The sequence below is a fragment of the Sciurus carolinensis genome, chromosome 1, assembly GCF_902686445.1.
Source record: "Sciurus carolinensis chromosome 1, mSciCar1.2, whole genome shotgun sequence".
NCBI lineage: Eukaryota > Metazoa > Chordata > Mammalia > Rodentia > Sciuridae > Sciurus > Sciurus carolinensis.
In genome coordinates, this window is record NC_062213.1 from 79,961,336 (window position 1) to 79,983,720 (window position 22,385).

Genomic DNA, 22,385 nt, shown 5'->3' on the forward strand with positions numbered 1-22,385 from the left:
GGCTCAGTGGTAAAGCATCCCTGGGTTCAACTCCCAGTACCAAAAAAGAAAACAAGTGTCAATATATATTTACCTATATCATATATATCTATATAAACATATATACCTACACACATGCACAATATAAATAACATGCCTACTGAAAAAATAATCTACCCATTTTGATCACAGAAAATTAAATGTCAGTACATGAACTGATCCATTTGCCCCTGTTCAAAAATATTAATATCAGTCATTTTGCTTTTATATTTACATAGTCCTTTATTTTCATAGCAGTGTCCATAACCTAATAATCAGTGTAATGATCTAGTGCAAAATACTGGACTTTTTATTACAGAGGAAATGGCATGCACATAGACACATACCCACATCCATACCTACACACACCAGAACAGTTTAAAGTGATGAAGAAAATGCCAATGATCACAAAGTTGTGGCACAACCAGCATTTTCTTTCATCATTAATGGAAATGTAAGTTGGTACAACCAGTTTGGAACATGTGCAGAATCTACTAAAACTGATCATGTGCACATCTTCTGGTTCAGCCATTCCAGTCCTTGGTGTATACTTCCCAGAACGGCTGCACACATACACACACACACACACACACACACACACAAGTGTTAGGATGCTCCTGACCTACTACACAGGTAGACTACAGTAACTCATGTGCTTACCAGTGGTGGAATGGATAAGTAAATTTTGATATATCCCTACAATGGAATATTCAGCAATGAGGATAGTCTACGATGACCTCAACATGTGGCTGAATCTAACCAATAATGTTGACCAAAAAAAGATGTAAAAGGTGAGCTGGAATTGTGACTGTTATAGAGTACATACTTAAGCCTGGGTGATATCCTAGGTTCAATCCCTAGCACCCCCCACCACCACCACCACCAAAAAAAAAATGTGAAGAATTCTGAGCAATTGTATTTAAAAAAAAACCACAAAACCTCACAAAAAACTCTTTTGTGCTATTTAGAGTCAGAATAGTGTAACCTTGGTGAGGGGGTTTTTGGGGCTTGGTGTGTATGCTGTTTATACAGAGGTGTTCCATTTATAAAAATTTATCAAGCCATGTGTGCATTCTCTTTGTGTGTTATTTTTTTAAAAAGCTCTCATGAAAACAGGCAGGCCGGAAGGAGATATGATAATGGAAGAAGGGTGGAGCAGAGGCTTAACAATTTTCAGGATGTTTGCAGCATGCCAGGTCATTTGACTTCTCTGAGTCTCACAAGGTCAATGAGGCAGGTGAACACGCTGCCCTGGGAGGCACTTCCAGCTCTGACAGCCTGCTCACCAGATTCCAGATGCTTGCTTGCCTCCTTTTCTGTATTTCAGTGTCACTGTGTGATTTTATTCCTCTGCAAGTTGTTTACCTTGTCCTTTCAATGTTTTTGAACCCTAAGTCAAAGAAGAAGAAAGTATGATGCAGGAAGAACTTCAAAAAAATATATAATAGAGTTGAGATAGCATCTGTTTCATGTAGAAATCCAACAGAGGTCTTTGCTTAAATCTGCAGTTCAAATAAGCAAAATCATGCCCTTGCAAAAGATTTTTATATGCTCTAGGGTTCTGGGATATTGTCACCAGCACATTGTGAGAAATGGTAGAGGGAACTATCCTTAACATTCTTTCTGGCTGCTTTCTTTAACACTTTCTTAAATACTGAAAATATGCTGAGATTTTGATGACTTATCAGCATCAGGTCAAACACGACTTATTACACATCTAGGTTAAAAATATGACTTTTATCCTCAAAGAGTCTTCCCATTTCACTGGTCACAAGCAGGTACAGAGTGGAGCACCACTTACATCAGTCAGTGTCGCAGGCTCTGGGCTTGCCTACAGGGTGAGCTAGACAATCTCTGCCCAGGACTTACATATCAGTGTGAGAAACAGACAAAAGCCATTAAGAAACTGGTAAGAGAACTTGGTGCCTGAGAACAGCTATGAAGAGGATAGGGTGATGTCCTAGAATTATGAGGGGAGAATCCCATTACAACTGGCGACCAGCAGGGGCTCTGGGGAAGTGGAGGCAGGCATAGAAACACGAAGAGATGAGGCTTCTAAGAAGAAGGAACTGCAAGTACACACGGGATCAGAATGTTCCAGACATTCTCAAAGTGTGGTGAAAGAGGAAGAGATGTTGGGCTCCAGGAACATGTGAGAGTGAATGGGTTGGAGGCCTCAGGGACAGAAACTTTTAGACAAAGAGATGAGAGTGAATGAGAGGGAAGGGAGAGACATAGGTCTTGGGCCGGGGTTGGAGGATGAGATTTCTAAGAAGGTACAGTTGGTAATGGCCAACACCAGGGGGTGAGCAGGTAAGTAAAGGCTGAGATGTGACAGAAGAGATTCCTGAGAGGTCAAAGTGTTGCTCACACTATTGACAAGGACATGGAAGGAATCAGGAACAACACTGGAGGGAAAATGGCGGCCTACATGCTGGAGTTTTTTACATAAGGGATAGAGACCTGAGGGCAGCTCATGATTAAAAGGAACAAACACTACAGAGGTGCAGTTTGAAGACATTCATTCAAAAGAGGTGTTTTTAAACAATTGTGGCAAAATATATGCAACATGAAATTTTAACGATGTTTACACTCACCGTTTAGTGGCATTAAGTATATTCACGTTTTTGTGCAACCAGTATCATGAGCCATTTCCAGAACTCTTTTCATTCTGCAAAACTGAAACTCTGTACTCATTGCACAGTAACTCCCCGCTTTCCCCAGTCCCTGTCAATGACCACTCTGCTTTCTCTCTATAAATTCAATTACTCTAGCTACCTTAGATAAGTGGGATCATGAAGTTTTTGCTTTTTTATGCCCTTCTTATTTCACCCAGAATAAAGTCCTTAAGGTTTGTTCATAATGTAAGCATATGTCAGAATTTAAGAGGTGGGGGTCTCACAGAAAAGAAATGTTTTAGAAGTGGCAATGGACAGCAAAAGGACAACTATCTTTACTTCCAAGTCCCAAAGTGCAGGAATTTCAGTGGAAAATGTCTCCAATGATCAGGGCCTCAGCTAGTCCTTGAAGATTAGTCAGATTTCAGTGAGAAATTAAAGGGGAGGGACACTAAGAAACTGTGACTGGCTCTGTGGCTATACATAGAGTTCCAGGCAGCAGCACGGAAAGCCATGATGGGACTGGAGGGGCGTCTCTTGGAGTCAGATCAGGATATGGCATCCCTGCAGTGACTGAGGTCAGAGGGGCCTGAGTGGGAAAACAGGGTTTATTTGGAGGAATCTTGTAAGTCTTGGGCTGGCCTTCCACCCCAGCTGGTTCCTAAAGAAGAATCCTTGGAAAACAATGAGCAATTGTTAAAGAATGTCAAGAAGTCCAGGTGATCAGCCTGTGATATAGGGAAAAGATCAAGGCATGTCAGAGTTGCCTCTCCATCCTTGTCCTCTTCCACTTATGAGGTCTGGAACAAATTACTTTGCCTTTATAAGTCCCCACCTCCTCATTTGTATATATAAACTACCTTGAGATTCATTGAAAATATTAAATGAGAATGTATATGAAAGGTCACTGAAAACTAAGAGGTACTCCGGAACCATTATTATTATTTTAACTTAGTACTTAAGTGAAATATTAAAGTGAAAGACAGACTGAGTATTATGGAAAGATCCTACACAGGCTGAGCATCCCTAATTCAAAAATTCAAAATTTGAAATGCTCTAATACCTGAATTTTTTTGAGCTCTGATATAACATAAGTGGAAAATTCCACACCTGAAGTCATGTGATGGGTTGCAGTAAAAAAAAAAAAAAAAAAAAAAAAAAAAAAGGCAGGTGGTATGTCTAAGGTGTATAGGAAACAAATGAATTTCATGTTTAGACTTGGGTCCCATCCCTAAGGTATCTCATTATGTATATGTAAATACTCCAAAATTAAAAAAAAAACCTGAAATTCTAAACACCTATAGTTCCAAGCATTTCCGATAAGGGCTACTCAAATTGTAGTGACTGTATTTTAAGAACACAAAAAAATTGGTCCTGTACCTTTGTGTCTAAATTCAGCAGAGTGAATAGCAAGGACCCCACTTATTCACCCAAAGACATCTGGCATCTCAACCATTCACAAACCTGGAAGTAACCCAAAATGTCTTTGAGTGCATGCAAGCAGTGACAAAAATAGTGCTGCAAAGCTGAGAAAGGAAAGGCTAGAGAAGGGGATGTAAATATGCCAGTTTGCCAAGCAGAGCACTTCCGCACACTGGGAGCTCCAGGAAACCCGTGGGGTGGGGTGAGCAGCAGAGGGTCTGGTCTGGCTCTCTCTCTTCCACTGCCAGGCTTTGTGACCTTAGCAGTGAGGCCATCTCCCTGGGCCTGAGTTTTCTCATCTGCAAATGAGAAAGTTTTCCTTCTCATTTAAATTCTGTCAGTACATGCTACAACATGGTTGAATAGTGCAAGTATTTTGCTGAGAGAAAGAAGTTAGTTAATAAAAGCCACATATTGTTTGGATTCATCTAGATGAAATGTCCAGAAAAGGCAAGTCTATAGAAAGGGAAAGTAGCTCAGTCATTGCCAGGGGCTACAGGAAAGAGACTTGGGTGATGGCTAGCAAGCGTGGGGGTTCTTCTCAGGGCAATGAAAATGAGTTAAAATGGATTGTGGGATGGTTAAACAGCTCTGAGAATATACTAAAAGCTGTGGAGATATATTCTTTAAATGGATGCATTGTATAGTATGTGAATTATAAGTCAACAAAATAGATTTTAAATGTTGGTATTTTAACTTAGTTTAAAGGCTGTAGAACGGGTTGGAATGAGTATCAGTAAGAACAGGAGCACAGGATGGAAGTTTAGTTCTGTCACCAACTTGGTGATCTTACATAAGTTACCTGCCTGCTCTGAGCTGCTATTGGCCCAGCCATTCTTTATATTCCCTAAATTTATGATTCTGGGACTTAAAACTGAGACACATCAGAAAAGGAAAGAAAAAAAATCCATAAAAGAAGAATAAGGAGAGACAAAAGACAATGAGGAGTAGCAGATTCAGTGTGCTGGTGGCACACGCGGGCAGGTGACACAGAAGAAGGGACACAGGAGCATCACACCACACCACATCAACATACAGCATCATACAGTGCATTCAGTGGGGTGGGGGACAGGCTGACCCGTGAAGTAAATGCTACACCCATCCAAGAAAAATGTATAATTCCTAATATTTAGCAGACATTTCAATGTATTCATTTGAAACTAATGTGCCATGGAAATCATTTCCCTGAACATTATGCTACAGGGGGAAATGCAGATGAAAATGACAGTCATGTTACACAACATTTCAGCATTTTCCTTTACAGACATACGTCAGCACAAAGATTAGGAACACAGGCTCTTAGTGAAAAGCATTTAAAGTGCTTGTTGGCCTAGAGAATATTTTTATAGTCTTTCCTACATTCACTGGTGGAGAAGTGAGTTCCTACAGTGCATCTGGAGAGACAGCCATGCATGAAGATTAACTAATTGCATTTCAGGTTTTATTTAATAGAGAAAATCATGAATATGTGCAATTAATGCCACATAAGCCCTTACTCTGCTCAATCTTGTACATATTTCATTTCTATCTCTGGTTTTGAAATCTAAGTAAATCTAGAGCCCACAGGGTATCATGTATTATGCATGCTCTGATATAGTCCAAAGAATGTGAATTGAAATTTGATATGAATTTAAATCCTCTACAAATTCAGACTTCTATTAAAGTGCCTGGACTAATGATGAAAGCAGTGGAGCCCAAAGAAGGAAATGTTTCTTCTTTGGTTCTAGGGTGATTCAAGGAACATAGTCTCCCAAGATAAACAGGATAAAGCCCCTTATGTGCTCCCTACTTGCACATGTTTCCAGGTAGAGTCTGAGGACCCCAGCAAGGGGCTAGGCAACATCAGATATTCTCAGATGTATTTCTGAAGGTGTTGCAGTCTTGTTTACCTAGAGCATTCTCCAAATAAACAGTGCAGAAGGGAAATGGAACATCATCTTCATTGTCATTGTCATACTCATTGATTCCTGGGTCAGCAGGGAAGAAGTAAGGTAGCTCCTGGTAGTGCAAGGGGAGGGTCTGGGATCCAGCTCGACCAGCACCAAGGAAGCATTCCAGCCCAACTGAGGGACAGAGCATCCATTAGCTGGCCTGTAGTGGGCATTGTCAAGACCTTCACAGCATGCACACAGACACACCTTGGACCTATCAGCCACTCTGCAGATGGTGAACTAACCCATGGTCTCAGAAATAAAGTCACTGAAAGTAAGCCATTGTATCTATCTGATGTGAGGTACTGGGAAGACCAAGCACCACAGAGCAAGACTTCTTGCCAGATTGCTGAAACCAAATGCATTCAAGTCCTTGGATCTAACATCTAGTTTGCCCGAATTCAGGTAATTGAGAAAAGAGTTAGCACCATGAGAGAGCAGCAAATTCAGGAGGTGGGACCATGCTAGGGGGTAAAGATCCAGTTTCTTCTACAAGTTGGTACATGAAAAAGATAGGGGTAAAGCAAGATTAATAAATTTTCTAATCCCCATATTTAATGAGAATGAATGTGATATGATTAGGTATTAGATTATACTGATTATTAACTTTTGGGTATTATAGAGGTATTGCAGTTGTTACATGGACATTATATTTTAAAATGTGCTTATCATAAAGTTAGGTGTTTCTTAAAAGGGACAATCATTTTTATTTGTCTTTGAGGAGTGACATTTGTAATGACATTTGTATCACTGCCCTAAATTATAGCTGGAACCAAGGAAACTTATGGACAATGCATCCTTGTCTGATCACAAGTGAGGGTAGGATCTCTTCCCATGCTGCAGGAAGACACCCTCTAGTCTGGTTAACTTTGCTGGGGCTTCTTTAGCTAATTTTATGTGTGCTGGGCACAAATCTTACAGCCATTAGGCCTAGATGGCTATATGCTAAATATACATATGGAAGATATATATATATATATATATATATATATATATATATAGTGTGTGTGTGTGTGTGTATGTGTGTATATATATATATACATATATATATATATATATGTATATATATGGAAGAACTTCTCCATCAATCACAGCAGATGGTTTGTGAAACATGTTAGTGTATATGCAAATTAAAGATAAGAAAAATGTTTCAAAAGGTAGGCTCATAAGTAACTAGCTTTCCTTCTACTTATAGGTCTCTCTGGGAAAATTATTCCTCTACATTTCTTTTTTTTTCTGCTTTTCCCTGTAGTAAATTCTCCATGATCTCTTGTGGATAGTAGCATTGGTTCTTCAGAGTTTGTCTTGGGTTCACAATTAATTAGAATGTTTCGTTTTGGGATGATAATCCTGTCATAAATGTTATGAAATAGTGAGCTTCCATCCTATTTAAGGCTTTCAGGTTGTAAGTAATTTGATTCTCTGAAAGGCATCTGAGCTGTCTTATGTAGAAAACCTTTGTGCATATTATATCCCTGTGGTCCTTCTTCATTAGTATTTCTGGGGCATGTTAATTGCTACTAAGTTCTCCTGTTAATATGAAGATGGTGAATGTTAAAATGGTGGATCTGCAAAGGAATCTTAAGTTGGGTCCTTTGATTTTATTTCTTTTAAGAGATTGCTTTTAGTGGGATTTTTGATCTGTTTTTCTGAAAAATAATTTTTTTTGAAAGTGAACTATTTCTGTAAGAAAGAACATTGTTACTGGTTAAACTTCATATTTACTTTCATATAAACTATTTTCTACATGAATATAGTAATATTTCACACTAAAATTTATGTTTCTACTCAGAGGTAGACAGTGTTTACCATGAAGGACAGGAGAGTAAATATAGGCTTTGGGGTCTGTATGTTCTCCATTACAACTACTCAACTCTGCCTCTACTGCACAAAAACAGCCACAGACATGATATAAACAAGTGAGCATAATTGGGCTCCCATAAAAATTTATTTATGGACAATGAAATTTAAATTTTATAAAATTTTTATGGTGTCACAAAACACTATTCTTCTTTTGATTCCCTCCCAACAATTTAAAAATGGGAAAACTATTTTTAGTATTCAGATCATACAAATACAGGCATTGGAATGGATTTGATCCATGTGTCTGAGCTTGCTGACCCCTGTTATAAATATATAGAAACTCTCAATAGATAGTTTACAAGCCGGGCATGGTGGCACATGCCAATAATTCCAGCAGCTCCAGAGGCTGAGTCAGGATGATCTCGAGTTCAAAGTCAGCTTCAGCAAAAGTGAGGCACCAAGTAACTCAGTGAAACCCAGTCTCTAAATAAAATACAAAATAGGGCTGGGGATGTGGCTCAGTGGTCACATGCCTCTGAGTTCAATCCCCAGTTACCATCCCCCCAAATATAGATAATTGGGAAAAGTACAGATTCTAGAGTAGTAATATCCTATTGATTATGCTCAAGAAGTTTTCACCATAATCTCGTGATAATTTAGTGTACCACAGCACAGTAAGCTACCTATCACGAACAACCTAACAAATTCACACTATTCCTTCAAACCCAGGCCATTCTTCTGACTTCCAAACACATACTATATTTCACCACATAATCGTTGCCACCACAGAATCATCACACCCTGCTTTTTAGCCCGAAACTTTGTTTATAACCTTTAACTGCAAAATCATTGCATGGTATATGTTCATCACTCTGCTTAAAAGGTAAACAGAGCAGCATTGTATTCACTAGTGGCATATAACACACATGTATCTTCTCATGCATTGCAAACCAGGAGCCTAGATTTTTCTGTGCAGGCACTGGGGTTTGTCTAAAGTGCTGCAATTCTAATGGTAAACACATCTTCATGAGTGGCATTAAGGAATGTGAACATGCATCTGATAAAACCAATGACAACAGCACAGAATCTTCAGACACAAGATTGAATTTTGTAACTTCATATTCACAACACTGTAGTAAATTTTCTCAAGTGTAATATTTCAACTACAATGCACAAATCAATTAAAACTAATGTGTTAACCTTTTTTGAGATAGGGAAAATGTTTGTTACACTGTTGTGAAGAAATGATGTGCATTGCTTTGGACTATTCAGTTTTAACATATATTCATGAGTATTCTATGCAATATCAGCACACACACACACACACACACACACACACACTCACACACAAAGCATCACATAATGTTCACATCCCATGTTTTTGCAAAAACCTTTGGTATAAAATCTGTAGTGAGTATAGAGATCCAACCTACTTGATGCCAAAATCAGAACTCTGATGGATATCCCAATCTAAATAGACTCCTGAGTCTCCCTGTCCAGCCCCTCCACTTCTCTGGTCTTTTACATGGCCCTACAGGGAGTTGCCAACCACTCAAATCCAAGGAATTATCCTGATTCCTCCCTCATTCTGGTCTTCTGTTTCACTCATTAGCAAGCTGGTTCTATCCCCAGAATGTATTTCCATCTATGTACTTTGTGCTGCCTCTCCCAAGCTCAGGTGGGCCCCATCTCTTGCTTGGACTGTTGTAATAAGACCCAACACATCCCTTCCCTTCTCCACAGCTTTCCTGCTACTGTGGCAGAGTTCAGCAGTTACCATAGAGTAATGCTATGGTTTGGATGTGCTTTGTTCCCTGAGGTTCAAATGTTTGTAGCTTAGACCCTGGATGGTGGTATTGGGAAATAACAGGACTTTTAAGAGGTGGTACCAAGTGAGAGATCCTTAGGTCAATTGAGGGTAGTTCTCTGGAAGGGACTGTGGGACCCCAGGCTCTCTCTGGATTTCTATTTCAATATGTGATCTCTTTCACATATGTGCTTTTACCATGATGTGACACAGGCAAGAAGGCCTTCACCAGACCTGAGATGATGATAGTGCCATGCCCTTGTGCCTCCAAAATTGTAGACTAACTAAACCTCTTTTCATTATAAAGTTATCCTGCTTCACTTATTTGATTGTAGCAATACAAAACAAACTAATGCAAAAGATATGGTCTGCAAAACCCAATATTTACTGTTTTAAAATAAAGCCCATATTATGATAATCTCCTATGACTTTCTTTTTTTAAATTCATTTTTATTGTAAACAAATGGGATACATCTTGTTTCTCTGTTTGTACATGAAGTAGAGGCATACCACTTGTGTAATTATACATTTACCTAGGATAATAGTTTTTGATTCATTCTGTTTCTTTTTTCTTCCCCCCCACCCCTCCCCTCCTATGACTTTCTTTGACCATCCATGACACTAGAACAAATCTAAACTTTTTATGAGAACCTGGTCTCTCCACTAACACTTTCCAATGAATGCACAATTTCTAACCACCATGTCTACATAAACAAATGTATCATACCTTACTTAAGATTTTAAGATACCTTCTTATTAGTGAGCAAACTCAGAGGTATGTCTGAGTTTGACATATCCAAGTGTGTCTAACATATCCAAGTCAGCCCCAAAACAGATTTCAATCTTGAATCTTTCATTCTGAGGTCTGGGACCATCTCATCACCCCCAGAGCTTTGCTCCTTACACCTCAGGTGTGCATGAGCCACAATTAGATAGATTTGGGTTATTTATGGATGGCCATCAGTGAGTGCCTCTGGAGTCCTTTCTCCAGCAGTCTTCTGTTGATTAGAATTGGCTAATAGAACCCCAGTGCATTATCTTATCCCATCCTGCCTTAGTATTCCCAAGAGGTTCTCTGCAGGCTGAGCTAATGGAATGTTTTAATCTTCTGTTCCTAGGGAATGTGTGAGAGAATCTCTTTTCCTCAAGGTTTGGTTTTCCACAATTCACACCAAAATATCTACTGAATTTTAGATCCCCATTATTCTTGGCCTAAAGTGTCAACTAAATATATATGTTGAACAAACAAATCTAAAGAAATTTTCAAAGAATTGAAATGTTAACTGATTGTGCATTTTGGACTCTTTGTAGGGAACCACAACAATTAATAACTATTTTTGTGATACAACTTAAGACAGTTAGGTATAGAGACCCTCAAAGGACCCCTCCCCACATACTAAATAGGTAAAACAGCTCATAGAAGACAATTTTCAATAAAAAATATATATATATGTTGCCTCCTGATTTTCAGAACAGATTTGATATAATTCAATAAATTTACTCTATAAAGTATTTATATATAGTTTTCATGCCTTCACAATTTTGAAAGCAGTTTACTAGAAGATAAGGAAAAGCCTTTTGTATAGTTATTACTTTTATTTAACATGCCCAAGGATAATTTTTCACTTATTTTACACAGATTTACCTTTTTCATACTTTTTAGTATTCTTTCATCCTTTAACCCAAATTTATACCTATGGTTGAGTTACAATGTTCTGGTGTATTTGCTAACAAATAATTTTTGTTTTCATGGAAGAGCATTACCTAACAAGTGATTCATAGGGCCAGAGATAACTCCTTTATTTTGCCTTATTGAAAACTTAGCTCTAATAAGAATTTGATAAATTACAGATTGTTATATAAAAAGGACCTCAGAAATCTTTTGCCTTGACTTAAATCTGCTCCCAAATTTTAAGCAACACAGTTCTTCTCAAAACTTGGACATTAGAGCAGCAAAGCTAGCTATCACTGCACTGAAGAACTAAAGACTGAGATATGTCCCCAGCCTCAGGAACACAAATAAAAAGTCCGGTTCTCTTTGCCTAGTCAGGAGAGCCCAGTGCAACGAAATGCCTCCAAGATTAGTATTTTCATCTCAGAATTGGAGTGGAATCAAGTTGTTTCCATATATTAGCACAGTATTTTTTTTAAATGAATGCCAAAGTTGACATAAAAGAGCAGATCAGTAAAGGGAAATTTAATATAAAAATAAATAATATTTAAATCACTCATGGACATAATGTTAAAATTCCAGCCCCACACAGACTCTCCTCTGTAAAGGTCAAGTAGCTGTCCTTTCCAGAAAATACTGTTAGCCTTTCCTTAACATTTCTTAATACTGTTCCCTTATTGCCAATATCTTATAATAGCCCCTACTGAATATGCCACAAAGTAGATGTAGATTTTTCTGAGAATGATCATTCTGAATGTAATTTGTTCAGCAACTAAATTTTATCTAAATTCTTTGAGTTCCAGGGGACCATTTAAAAAAAATCTATAAATGACAAATATTTGGCCAAATATGAATTCTAAACAATCAGTAGCATTTTCCTTGATGTTCAGTTGTAGGTACAGGTTTATATTAAAAAACTTTACTCAGAACCTTGTCTAAATGGCAAAAATTTTAGAATCCATATCAAATAAAATTGTATCAAAAATAAATGTTAAAGTCATAACAGAATGAATCAAAAACTATTACCCTAGGTAAATGTATGATTACACAAATGGTATGCCTCTACTTCATGTACAAACAGAGAAACAAGATGTATCCCATTTGTTTACAATAAAAATGAATTAAAAAAATAAATGTTAAAGTCCATTAATCCATGATCAGGGGTTTTAAATAATGATGAATAAATATTAGAAGAATAATGGTTATAAGCACTATTCACTAAAGACTCTCTTGAACTTCCCTTATTACTATAGTGTATTATAATGTATTATTATTACACATTCAGATTCAGAGGATCACAGAAGTAGTGGGTAAAGTCAAAATTTGAGCCCACTTTTATTTCACTTCAATGCTCATGTGTATTAAATACAAGCTGCAGTTTGAAGCATAACAAATTGCAAGAACTTTAAATATGTCTTTCCTTTCAACATTTTTAAACTCACAAGAAATACATTTTACACATACAAATGGGAAAAAAATTATGTTCAATTTTCTGAGTTCTACTGCAAACAAATGATAAAATAGATAAAAATGTCATCCAAGATAGAAGGAAAGAAACTTAACTAAAAAAAATGTTGATTGGTCAAGGCAGATTACCATTCCTGTGTAACAACTTAAAAAGCCAGAAAAATAGCTCAAATTACATTTCTAAAGACATCAGAGAATTGTGGAAGCAAAGAAGTTTAAATCAACTAACACTTCTGAGAAGGATGACTCTTTCAAGGTGAGTAATCTGTCACCAACAGTTTTCTTCCCAGGGACTTGCTGACTCTTGGCATGGGTTGAGGACATAGAGAAACTAATATGTTATATGGGAGAAAAGTCCCCTTCAATACCAAGACCTTCCTCAAGCACATGGCTGACCTCCTCAAGACATTTACTAAACATGGGAGCCATGGGGAAATAGTCAATTTGACAACTTCTGAAGCTCAGACTGAGTCTCTCCTTCCATGATGGAGAAACTAGAAACCCTTGGGGTCTCTAAATCTAAATCCCAGGGGAAAGTTTCCAGGGAACAAGAATAAACAGAGGTAAGCCACGACTTATTAAACTGCAAGCAACACCAGCCCCATTCAATATCTGTTGGGTCTGAAATGATCAGCCCTTTACACTCAGAAAGGAAGTCCCTCTGAGGGAGATTCCTTACTGAAGGAAGGTATTATCTGAACCTACATAGTTTAGTTATTCACACTATCTACATATAATAAGAATTACTGGACATGTAAAGAGACAGAAGAAAGTGACCAATAATAATATAAAAACTACAAATAACAGATACAGAAGCGTAGGCAATCTCAATATCAGATTTAGTAGACAAAAATTAGATAGCCAAAATTGATGAAAAGATAAGGAATTTCATCATAGAAATTACATTTATTAAAAGAATCAATGGACACAGTACATTTAGAACAAAACAAGTTCTGAAATTAACAAATCACTAGCTTATTTGACAGAAAAGTTGGCACAGCAGAAAACAGGCTAAGTAAAATAAAACAGATCAATAGAAAGTATTCAAATTGAAACAGATTTTTTTTTAAAAAAAAGGTTCGAACAGAGTAGACAATTAAGAGAATAAAAGACATGAAGGGAACAAGGAAAACAGTATAACATAGCTATGATTTGAATCCTGAAGGCAAAAAGAGAAAGAAAGAAAGAAAAAAAAAGACAAAAGCAACATTTAAAGAGATATTGAGTGAAATTTTTCCAAAGCTGATGAAAGACACTAACCTAAAGATACAAGAAGCTCAGTGAATCTAATGCACAAGAAGTACAAAGAAAATCATAGCCAGGCACAATGTGTTCACTGTGGTAAGCAAAAAGCAAAAAGAAAAACTTTATATTAGCCGGAAGAAAAAGACATTACATTCAAAGAAACATGACTTACCAACTACGAAGTCAAAAGATAACAGAATAAGAGGTTTCTTCCTTCCTTCCTTCCTTCCTTCCTTCCTTCCTTCCTTCCTTCCTTCCTTCCTTCCTCTTTCTTTCCTTTTCTTTTTTTATTTTTGGTGTGTACATGTGCGTTTGTATGCAGTGACAGGTATGAAACCCAGGGTCTTTTGCATGCTAGGAAAAACTCTACCACTGAGCCCACATCCCTGGCCCTAAGAATGAGAGCTTAAAGGTAAGCCATAGGACTGGAGAAGACATTTGCAACATACACATACAGTTTTGCAGACAACCTGTATTCAGAATATATAAAAAGAACTCCTACAAATTCATCATTATCATCATCATCATCTGACAGTACAATAGAAAAATAGGCCAAAGACTTAAAGGAGCAATTTTTCAATAGAAGTTACACAAATAGTCAGGCATAGTGGCGTACGCCTGTAATTCCAGAGGCTTGGGAGGCTGAGGCAGGAGGATCTCAAGTTCAAAGTCATCCTCAGCAACTTGGTGAGGCCCTAAGCAACTCAGCAAGACCCTGTCTCTAAGAAAAAGTATCAAAAAGGGCTGGGGATGTGGTTCAGTGGTTAAGCACCTCTGGGTTCAATCCCATACCAAAAAAAAAAAAAAAAAAGAGGAGTTACACAAATAGCTACAAACAATATGAAAAAGTGTTCAACATCATTACTAATCAGGGAAATACAAATTAAAATCACAATGTTATACCATTTCAAAGCCCCAGAATGATGAAAATTAAATAGGTGAACAATATAAAGTACTGATGAAGATTTGAGGCAAAACATGATTTGATGGTGGGGTGGGGGTATAAATTGATTTGGAGTATTAAAAGAATCTGTCAGATTCTATTAAACTAGACACATACTGGACCTACACTCAGAAATTTTACTCCTGCACATATACCCGAAGGACCTAAGTTCACTAAAAGACAAGGATAGAAATGTTATTTGTACTAGCCCCAAACCAGAAATAACTCAAGTGTCCTTCAGTAATGGGATGCACAGGGTTATATTTATAAAAGGAGCACTGCACAGCATTGAAAAATACCAATATAGGCAACAAGAGTGGATGAATCTCAAGAACATAATGCTGAGCCATAAACCAGATGCAAAGATTATGTACTATATAATTCCATATGAAGTTTAAAATCAGGTATGACTGATGTACAATAAGAGAGGTTATAAAAGTGGCCACCTGTGGGGGTAATGAGTGGGAGGAAGTAGGGTAGGTTCTCCTCATGTGGAAAAGGCTGAAATATTCTATATCTCGATTTAGATCAGTTATGAGGAATAATTGCCCCCCAGGGAACAGCTGGCATATCTAGATACATTTTTTGATTGCCATTTAGGGAGGGGTGCTACGGGCAGTAGGAGGTCAGGGATGCTGCTAAACATCTTGTAATATATTGGTCAGACTCTCACAAAAAGTGTTAATTAACCTGATATGTCAATAATCTGGGGTTGAGAAACCCTGAACTCCATGATGCTCAGATGGCAGTATATTTATGTAAAGTTTATTAGGCCATATTCTTAAGATGTGTACACCTTTCCAGCAGATTGGGAGGCTGAGGCAGGATCACAGGTTTGAAGCCAGCCTCAGTAACTTATGCACACTATAAGCATCCTAGTGTGACCCCCTGTCTCAAAACAGAAAATAAAAAGAGCTGGGGATTTGGCTAAATGGTTAAGCACCTTTGGGTTCAAACCCTGCTTGAAAAAAAAAATGTGTACACTTTTAAGTTATAACTCAAGTAAATACAAGTCAAAGCAATCATGAATCTCACAAAAGTACCTAATAGTTCCTCACTGAAATACAACACTTTTGTAGAAGCTTCAATTTTAAAGAGAGTGTAATTTATTGCCAGATGCAGTGATGCGTGCCTATAATCCCAGTGGTTCAGGAGGCTGAGGCAGCAATTTAGCAAGGCCCTAAGCGACTCAGTGAGACCCTGTCTCTAAATGAAATGTTAAAAAAAGAGGTGGGATGTGGTTCAGTAGTAAAGAGCCCCTGGATTCAATCCCGTGTGTGTACACACACACACACACACACACACACACGTCTAATTTATCAATGTGTCCTAATAACCTGAATTTGCCAGGAATTACAGTAAGTCAGAATTAAACTCTTTATGTAAAGTCTCCATTAAATGCAAAGTATCTCTACTTTTCTATAGAGCAAGAGATATATGAATTAGTATTCAAGTTATCTCTAGAAATGAATGATTTTTAAAATACAATAAGTGTGTAAGTCAGAAGCCATACATTTGGGATTCTCTTGGAGTCATCAGAAGATGAATAGAGAAAAATACACAAGTACTTTTAAACAGTAATCCAAGTTTCCAAGGATAATAACTTCTTTGTTAAATTATATTTTTGATACATCATTTTTTTAACTTTTAAAAGTATAGTTGAAAAGGGGCCTATGACTTTTTTTTTTTTTTTTTGGTACTGGGGATATAACCCAGGGGTACTTTACCACTGAGCTACCTCTCCAACCCTTTTTCTTTTTTCTTTTGAGACAGGGTCTCACTAAGTTGCTGAAGCTGGCCTTGAACTTTTGAGCTCCTTACCTCAGCTTCCTGAGGAATTACAGGCATGTGCCACTCTAATTATGAATGAGACTTTTACAAATATTAAGAAATCTACGAGGCCTGAGGATGTAGCTCAGAGTTAGGAAAAAACATACACATACACACACAGAGAGGAGGGGCGAGGGACAAGATGAAAATGCAGTGCCAAGTACTGCTAGCCTTAAAGCAGCAGCACAAATTTGTACGCATATAGACTCAAAAAGGATTTTACAATTTAGGGTAAAATTAATTAATAACTAGAAACCATAAAGGTCAACTGGATTTAATAACTTTGGAAATAATTCATGTGAAATATCACTGCTGGGCAATTGAGCATATTATTCATATTTTACAAATGATTCTCCCATGCAAACAGCTGTATTAGAATCACGGTAATCTTTTCTCTGAATTCCTAATCATGTAATATTATCTTCAGCCCTCAGTCGCATCAAACTTTATTGTGAATGGCCTTTAAGAGCCCATCAGATTGTACTATGAACTGACTCACCCCCTGCAGCATCATCTAAACTCTTGAGCTCCTAGCAGCTCAAGGTAACATTCAGGGACCATCTTATATGGTGCCTATGGTAGTCAATGACTCACTCACACTTATTGTACTAAATGTTAAGCTGTGACTCAGAGCGAACCCTATTAGTTGCTGATTGACACTCTACTTATTTGAATAGAAGCTCACATCGTGAGTCACCTGGTGGTGCACTGAAAACCAATCTGAAAAATTCCCATTTGGACAGTGATTCATATTATAATCATATTGGGACCTGACTTGACACATGTGATTTCAAAATTCAGTTCTGCCAAACTGGCTTGGGAGCATGCTAGAAAGTTACTCCCTGCTTAATGCCCTGCATTTCTGTCTACAAACGTGCTAGCTCTCCTGAGACACAAAGTCAAGGGTAATATATTCAGTTCACATATTGAAGAGAACTATGGTTTCCTTCCTCAAGGACATAGGCGCCATTCCTAGAAGTACCTTCCCTGGTAAATGCACTATTTCTATCAATAACTTTGCAAGACAAGCAGCTCACTGAAAGATTCTGCCATAGATCCCTAAACTATTCATGTGAGAACTAGACCTTTAAGCCATAATCTACATAGCACAAGGAAGGTGGATGTCATTAGCCTATCCCAGGCAGAAATGAATGAACAGTAGGATTTTAGGAATTGATATTCAGGTACCTGGACTAAAACCACTAACTAGGCTATTGCATTAAAACAAGACAGCTCTGCTGGGGATGGTAATGGACACCTATAATCCCAGCAACTCGGGAGGCTGAGGCAGGAGGGTCATAAGTTCAAAATCAGTCTCAGCAACTTAGCAAGGCCCTAAGCAACTTCGTGAGAACCTGTCTCAAAATAAAAAGTAAAATAAAAAAAAGGGCTAGGGATGTGGTTCAGTGGTTAAGCACCTCAGGGTTCAATCCCTGGTACCATTAAAAAGAAAAAATGAAGATGACAGTTTTTTTATTCTCATTCTCTCTTGCTAGTCCAAAAAATTTGGAAGAATAGAATCTCTTGAGTAATTTTGAAGTCCTCTCCTAAAAGTAGGAGAGGAAATATCTTCAGAGCTGGCGGAAAGGAGATTTTAAGAATTTGAGAAAAGCTCAAAAAACTGCTTCAAGGGATGAATAGAATATGCAACAGAATGTATACCCTAGTCGAGCCTTAAAATCTAAAGTTGGCTGTGCCTCTAGCTTGATCAATGATGTTCACTTACTAGAGAGAAGTCATGTGGGCCCACCTTACAATGTGAATGACCAAGAAAAAGCTTTGGGACAACAGTAGCCATGCCATCATTGCTGGTCTTTCATGGTGTTGGAGGTAACACATCCTTGCATATTTTTTCCTTATATAAAATTTCTGGTTTCTTATTTGTGATGGTTTCATAAAAGTGTGATATATAGGAAATCATCAATGTGGTAGGAAGGGAGTCAGATATAATTCTAATATAATTCAGCCCCTAATCCTATAGCCCTATAACCTTTCTGGATGTTTCCTCATCTGTACAATAAAAAAGACAGGGGAAAAAAAGCAATCTGATAGTTATCATTCTAAATTTTTGATATAATTACAAGTATTTTGGGTAAAATGTTTACAATGATCTGAGAGAAGTTAGCCCTTCTAGTTCCTAAATAAGTTTCCAGAATCTCTTAAAATGGACGCAGCAACTTGGGAGGCTGAGCCAGGAGAATCATAAGTTCAAGGAAAGCCTCAGCAAAAAACAGGAGGATCATAAGTTCAAGGAAAGCCTCAGCAACTTAGCAAGGCCCTAAGCAACTTAGCAAGACCCTGTCTCAAAATAAAAAAGAAAAAGGACTGGAGATGTGGCTCAGTGGTTAAGTACACCTGGGTTCAATCCCTGGTACCAAAATAATAAAAAAAAAAAATGAACTCAAAACAGTCATTCAATGAAGATATTGGTTTTCTGTAAATATCATGATGATGTGTATTTTTAAAATGTATGTTTTTCAAAGGGAACTCTTTTGAAGGTTAGAGAGAATTTTCTTAAAATGCTATTTGAAACTTGAATGTAAATATCTCATAATTATTTGAAATAAAAGGGTCCAGATAATATAGAAGTGCATTGTGTTCAAATTCAGATATTGATAGAAAACATTTACTGATTTCCTGATTGTGATGATGAATGCCTATATCATTTTGTACTCTTTCCAAAAAGATGCATTTTTCCCCTGATCTTTTTATATTTTGAAGTCCACTTAACCCTTTAGCACCAGTGTAACAGTAATAATATGAAATACCGCTTGGTATGTGCTAGGCAGTTAGACGAGCTTTACTGAATGCCAGCAGTTACCCCATTAGGTAGGAAGTTTTACTTATCCACATTTTACAGATGATAAAACTAAAGCACAAAGAGGTTGTGTCTAGATGTGTATCTGAGGTCACACATCTAGGTTGGGATTTTAGCCGTGGTTTACAAATTTCAGGCAATATTACTCATTAGGCAATATTGCCCCTTTTTGGGAGGGGGGGCGGTAAGGGGCCCTCGACTACTGAGCCACATCCCCAGCCCTATTTTGTATTCTATTTGGAGACAGGGTCTCAGTTGCTTAGCGCCTCGCTTTTGCTGAGACTGGTTTTGAACTAGCAATCTTCCTGCCTCAGCCTCCCCGGCCTCTAGGATTACAGACCTGCCCCACTACACCCAGCTCAATATTGCCTTTTATATGTGTTACTGATACCCGATACAAAAGATGCAGCTTAATGAACAGAAGATAAACAAGATGAGACCCAACAGAAATTTAGATTTTGTGCCTCCCCAAAAAATAAATAAATAAATACGATTAAAAAAACTAGTAAACTGCAAATCATGATTGTGTCAAAGAACTTACAAGATTGTCATTCCGTTATAAATGTCCCTGCCAACTCTGGGAAGGAAGTCAGACCGCTGGGTTAACTTGGACCTTTTTTGGTTAACTCCACGGTCTGGAACCACCCATAAAATGAAGCCAAGCCAGGGCTCTGCCACCTGGGCCCAGGAGGAGGGGCACTGACCAAATGAGGGTGACTGGTTATTGATGCTGGATCTTTCTGCTCCCCACACTTTTGGGGGTGACTGCTTCTGCTAGCCATTGGTCTAGAGGGTTCCTCTAGCACTGAGGGCACTGCCTTGCAGTTGTCAAAACTCATCAACCCCAGCCGGACGTCTAGGGTGGTATGGAGTGGGGAATTCACATGGAGCAACTGGCCTCTGCCACATTCTGAGTAGCAAAGAGAGATTTTCCCTCTAGCTTTCTCCTTCAGGATAGAAATCCTGTGCTACTACATTCACTTCTCTATCCTGTACGCGGGGGCAGACGCTTCCTCCCGGATCCCCCTAACTTGGCCCCAGACACTCTTTACCGCGGCGTCCTGCTAGCAGCTGGTGTCTGACCACTCGCCTGGGCTTCCCTTGGATGCTGGTGAACCCGGGAGGCTCATGACCAATCCCAGTCCCAGCGCGCCTCATCTCTCAAGCCCCTTTTACATATGCGAGCGGGGTGAGTAGGTTGTAACGCGTGGACAACCCCTTCCCAACGCCCACCCTCTAACGCCTACTCCTCCCCCTGCCAGAAAGTCTTAGAGCACAAAAACCTCTTCCCCAAGACGCCCACTCCTATCCCCGCGCGCAGCCTCTCTCAAGGCCCCTCCCCTTCCTATTCCCAGGTAGGAGTGGGATGGAGAAATCATTGCACGCACAGATCCCCAAAAGAGCCACCCCACATCGTGACCCCCTTTCCTAAGACCCCTAGAGTCCCCGGTCTCCCAACGCCGGAAGGTAGCTGTGCCCACATATCCTCCTCTCCACCACCCACCTCCCTTCCAGCGCAGCATCTGGCCTCTCCACCCTCCCACTTCCCAACCTCCGGTCGGGTCGCCTTAGCCTGGGCGCCCAGACTCGTTCCAACTTCCCAAGCGCAGTTCTGCGAGTATGGAAGATCAGCCTGGGTTTGTTTAAAGAAAATCCCCGAGGCGCCCGCACCTTAAATGACAGTTCTGTCCCTTCAGTTTTCAAGGACGTGAAGAGTGTCTCCGGGTAAAAGCCGATACCAAGCCAGCCCCTCCAGGGTACTGGTGCAGGGCGCCCACTTCCTGGCCCTACTCCCCGCCGCTGTCTAGGTTACACTTCTTCGAAGAGAGGTACTGCGATTCTGGGAGTGTCTCCTTTCCCTTCCCATCTGCGCTCGAATTGCCCGCCTCGGGCGCCCGGCCCCTTCCACAGCCTTCTCCCGATCCAGTGAGAATGCCGACATTTCTACTTGTCTGGAGTTTCCCAAATATGCTTGGGATGGTCAATATGCATTTTAGACTTTAAGAGCTAGACTCCCACATTCCTCAATCACAGAGCCGGGGCCACAGAGCTGGGACTGAGTGGACGCTCTTAAGGATCGGGTAGAAATTGATAGTGGTGGCCTGTTACCCCCCCCTTTACGCACCCACATCTCCTCAGCCAGTCCCCACCCGCAACAGGCACAGACTAATGAAGGGGGCTGGACCCTGGGAAGTGGTGACCCACTCTCACTAGCTCCCGCGCCGCCACGGCTACAAGAGTCCCAGGTCCTGCCGTGTGTGCGCGCCCCGCCCGGCCTCTGCCACTTCCCAGCCCCAGGCCTCTGAGCGAGTGTGAAAGGAAAAAGGAATGGTGAGGAAGCCGGGTACTCACGATTCCACCGTCCACCAGAGTAGTTGGAGGGGAAGCACCCGCCGACTCGCCTCCCTTAGCCGTGCGCATGCGTCTGGCGTGTTCCTTATTTTTATTACAATGCCGAGTGCGGTCTTACTAAGCCCGCGAAAGCTTTTCCTCCGCTTTCCCCTTCCTGCAGCTCTGGGTCTCCGCTCGTCCTCTTCTCCCTTCCTCTTCCTTCCTCTGCACTACCTCCTCCCCGCCCCCTCCCGCCTCCTCCCGCGGCTGGGCAATCCCAGGTCTCGCCTCCCTCTGGCGGCGGCGCGCTCCTAGCCACAGGGGCTAGGGGCACCACTCCAGGCCCCACGAGGGCGGGTCCCGTGTCCGGGCCTTAGTTCCTTTCTCCAGCCCCAGTTGGGAAACGCCGAGAGTGTGGGTGCAACGCTAAGCGAATGTTGAGGGAGTCTGCAAAATGCCCCCTCTCTTACGCCCTCGTTT

General features: G+C 39.7%; 1 protein-coding gene across 2 annotated transcripts in view; it reads right to left on the bottom strand.

Moving 5' to 3' along the window:
* The window catches only part of Rgs20 (regulator of G protein signaling 20), a 63,915-nt gene extending 41,802 nt beyond the window's left edge, over positions 1 to 22,113 (bottom strand). Inside the window, exon 1 of one of the 2 annotated variants that reach the window (XM_047539385.1) lies at positions 21,927 to 22,113. In XM_047539385.1, coding sequence (XP_047395341.1) covers positions 21,927 to 21,995 — 69 coding nt within the window. In that variant the 5' untranslated portion in view covers positions 21,996 to 22,113. Of the gene's footprint in view, positions 1 to 1,304; positions 1,358 to 21,926 lie in introns of those variants that run through there. The other variant, XM_047547010.1, reaches the window with a different exon arrangement.
* Positions 22,114 to 22,385: the final 272 nt, after the last annotated feature.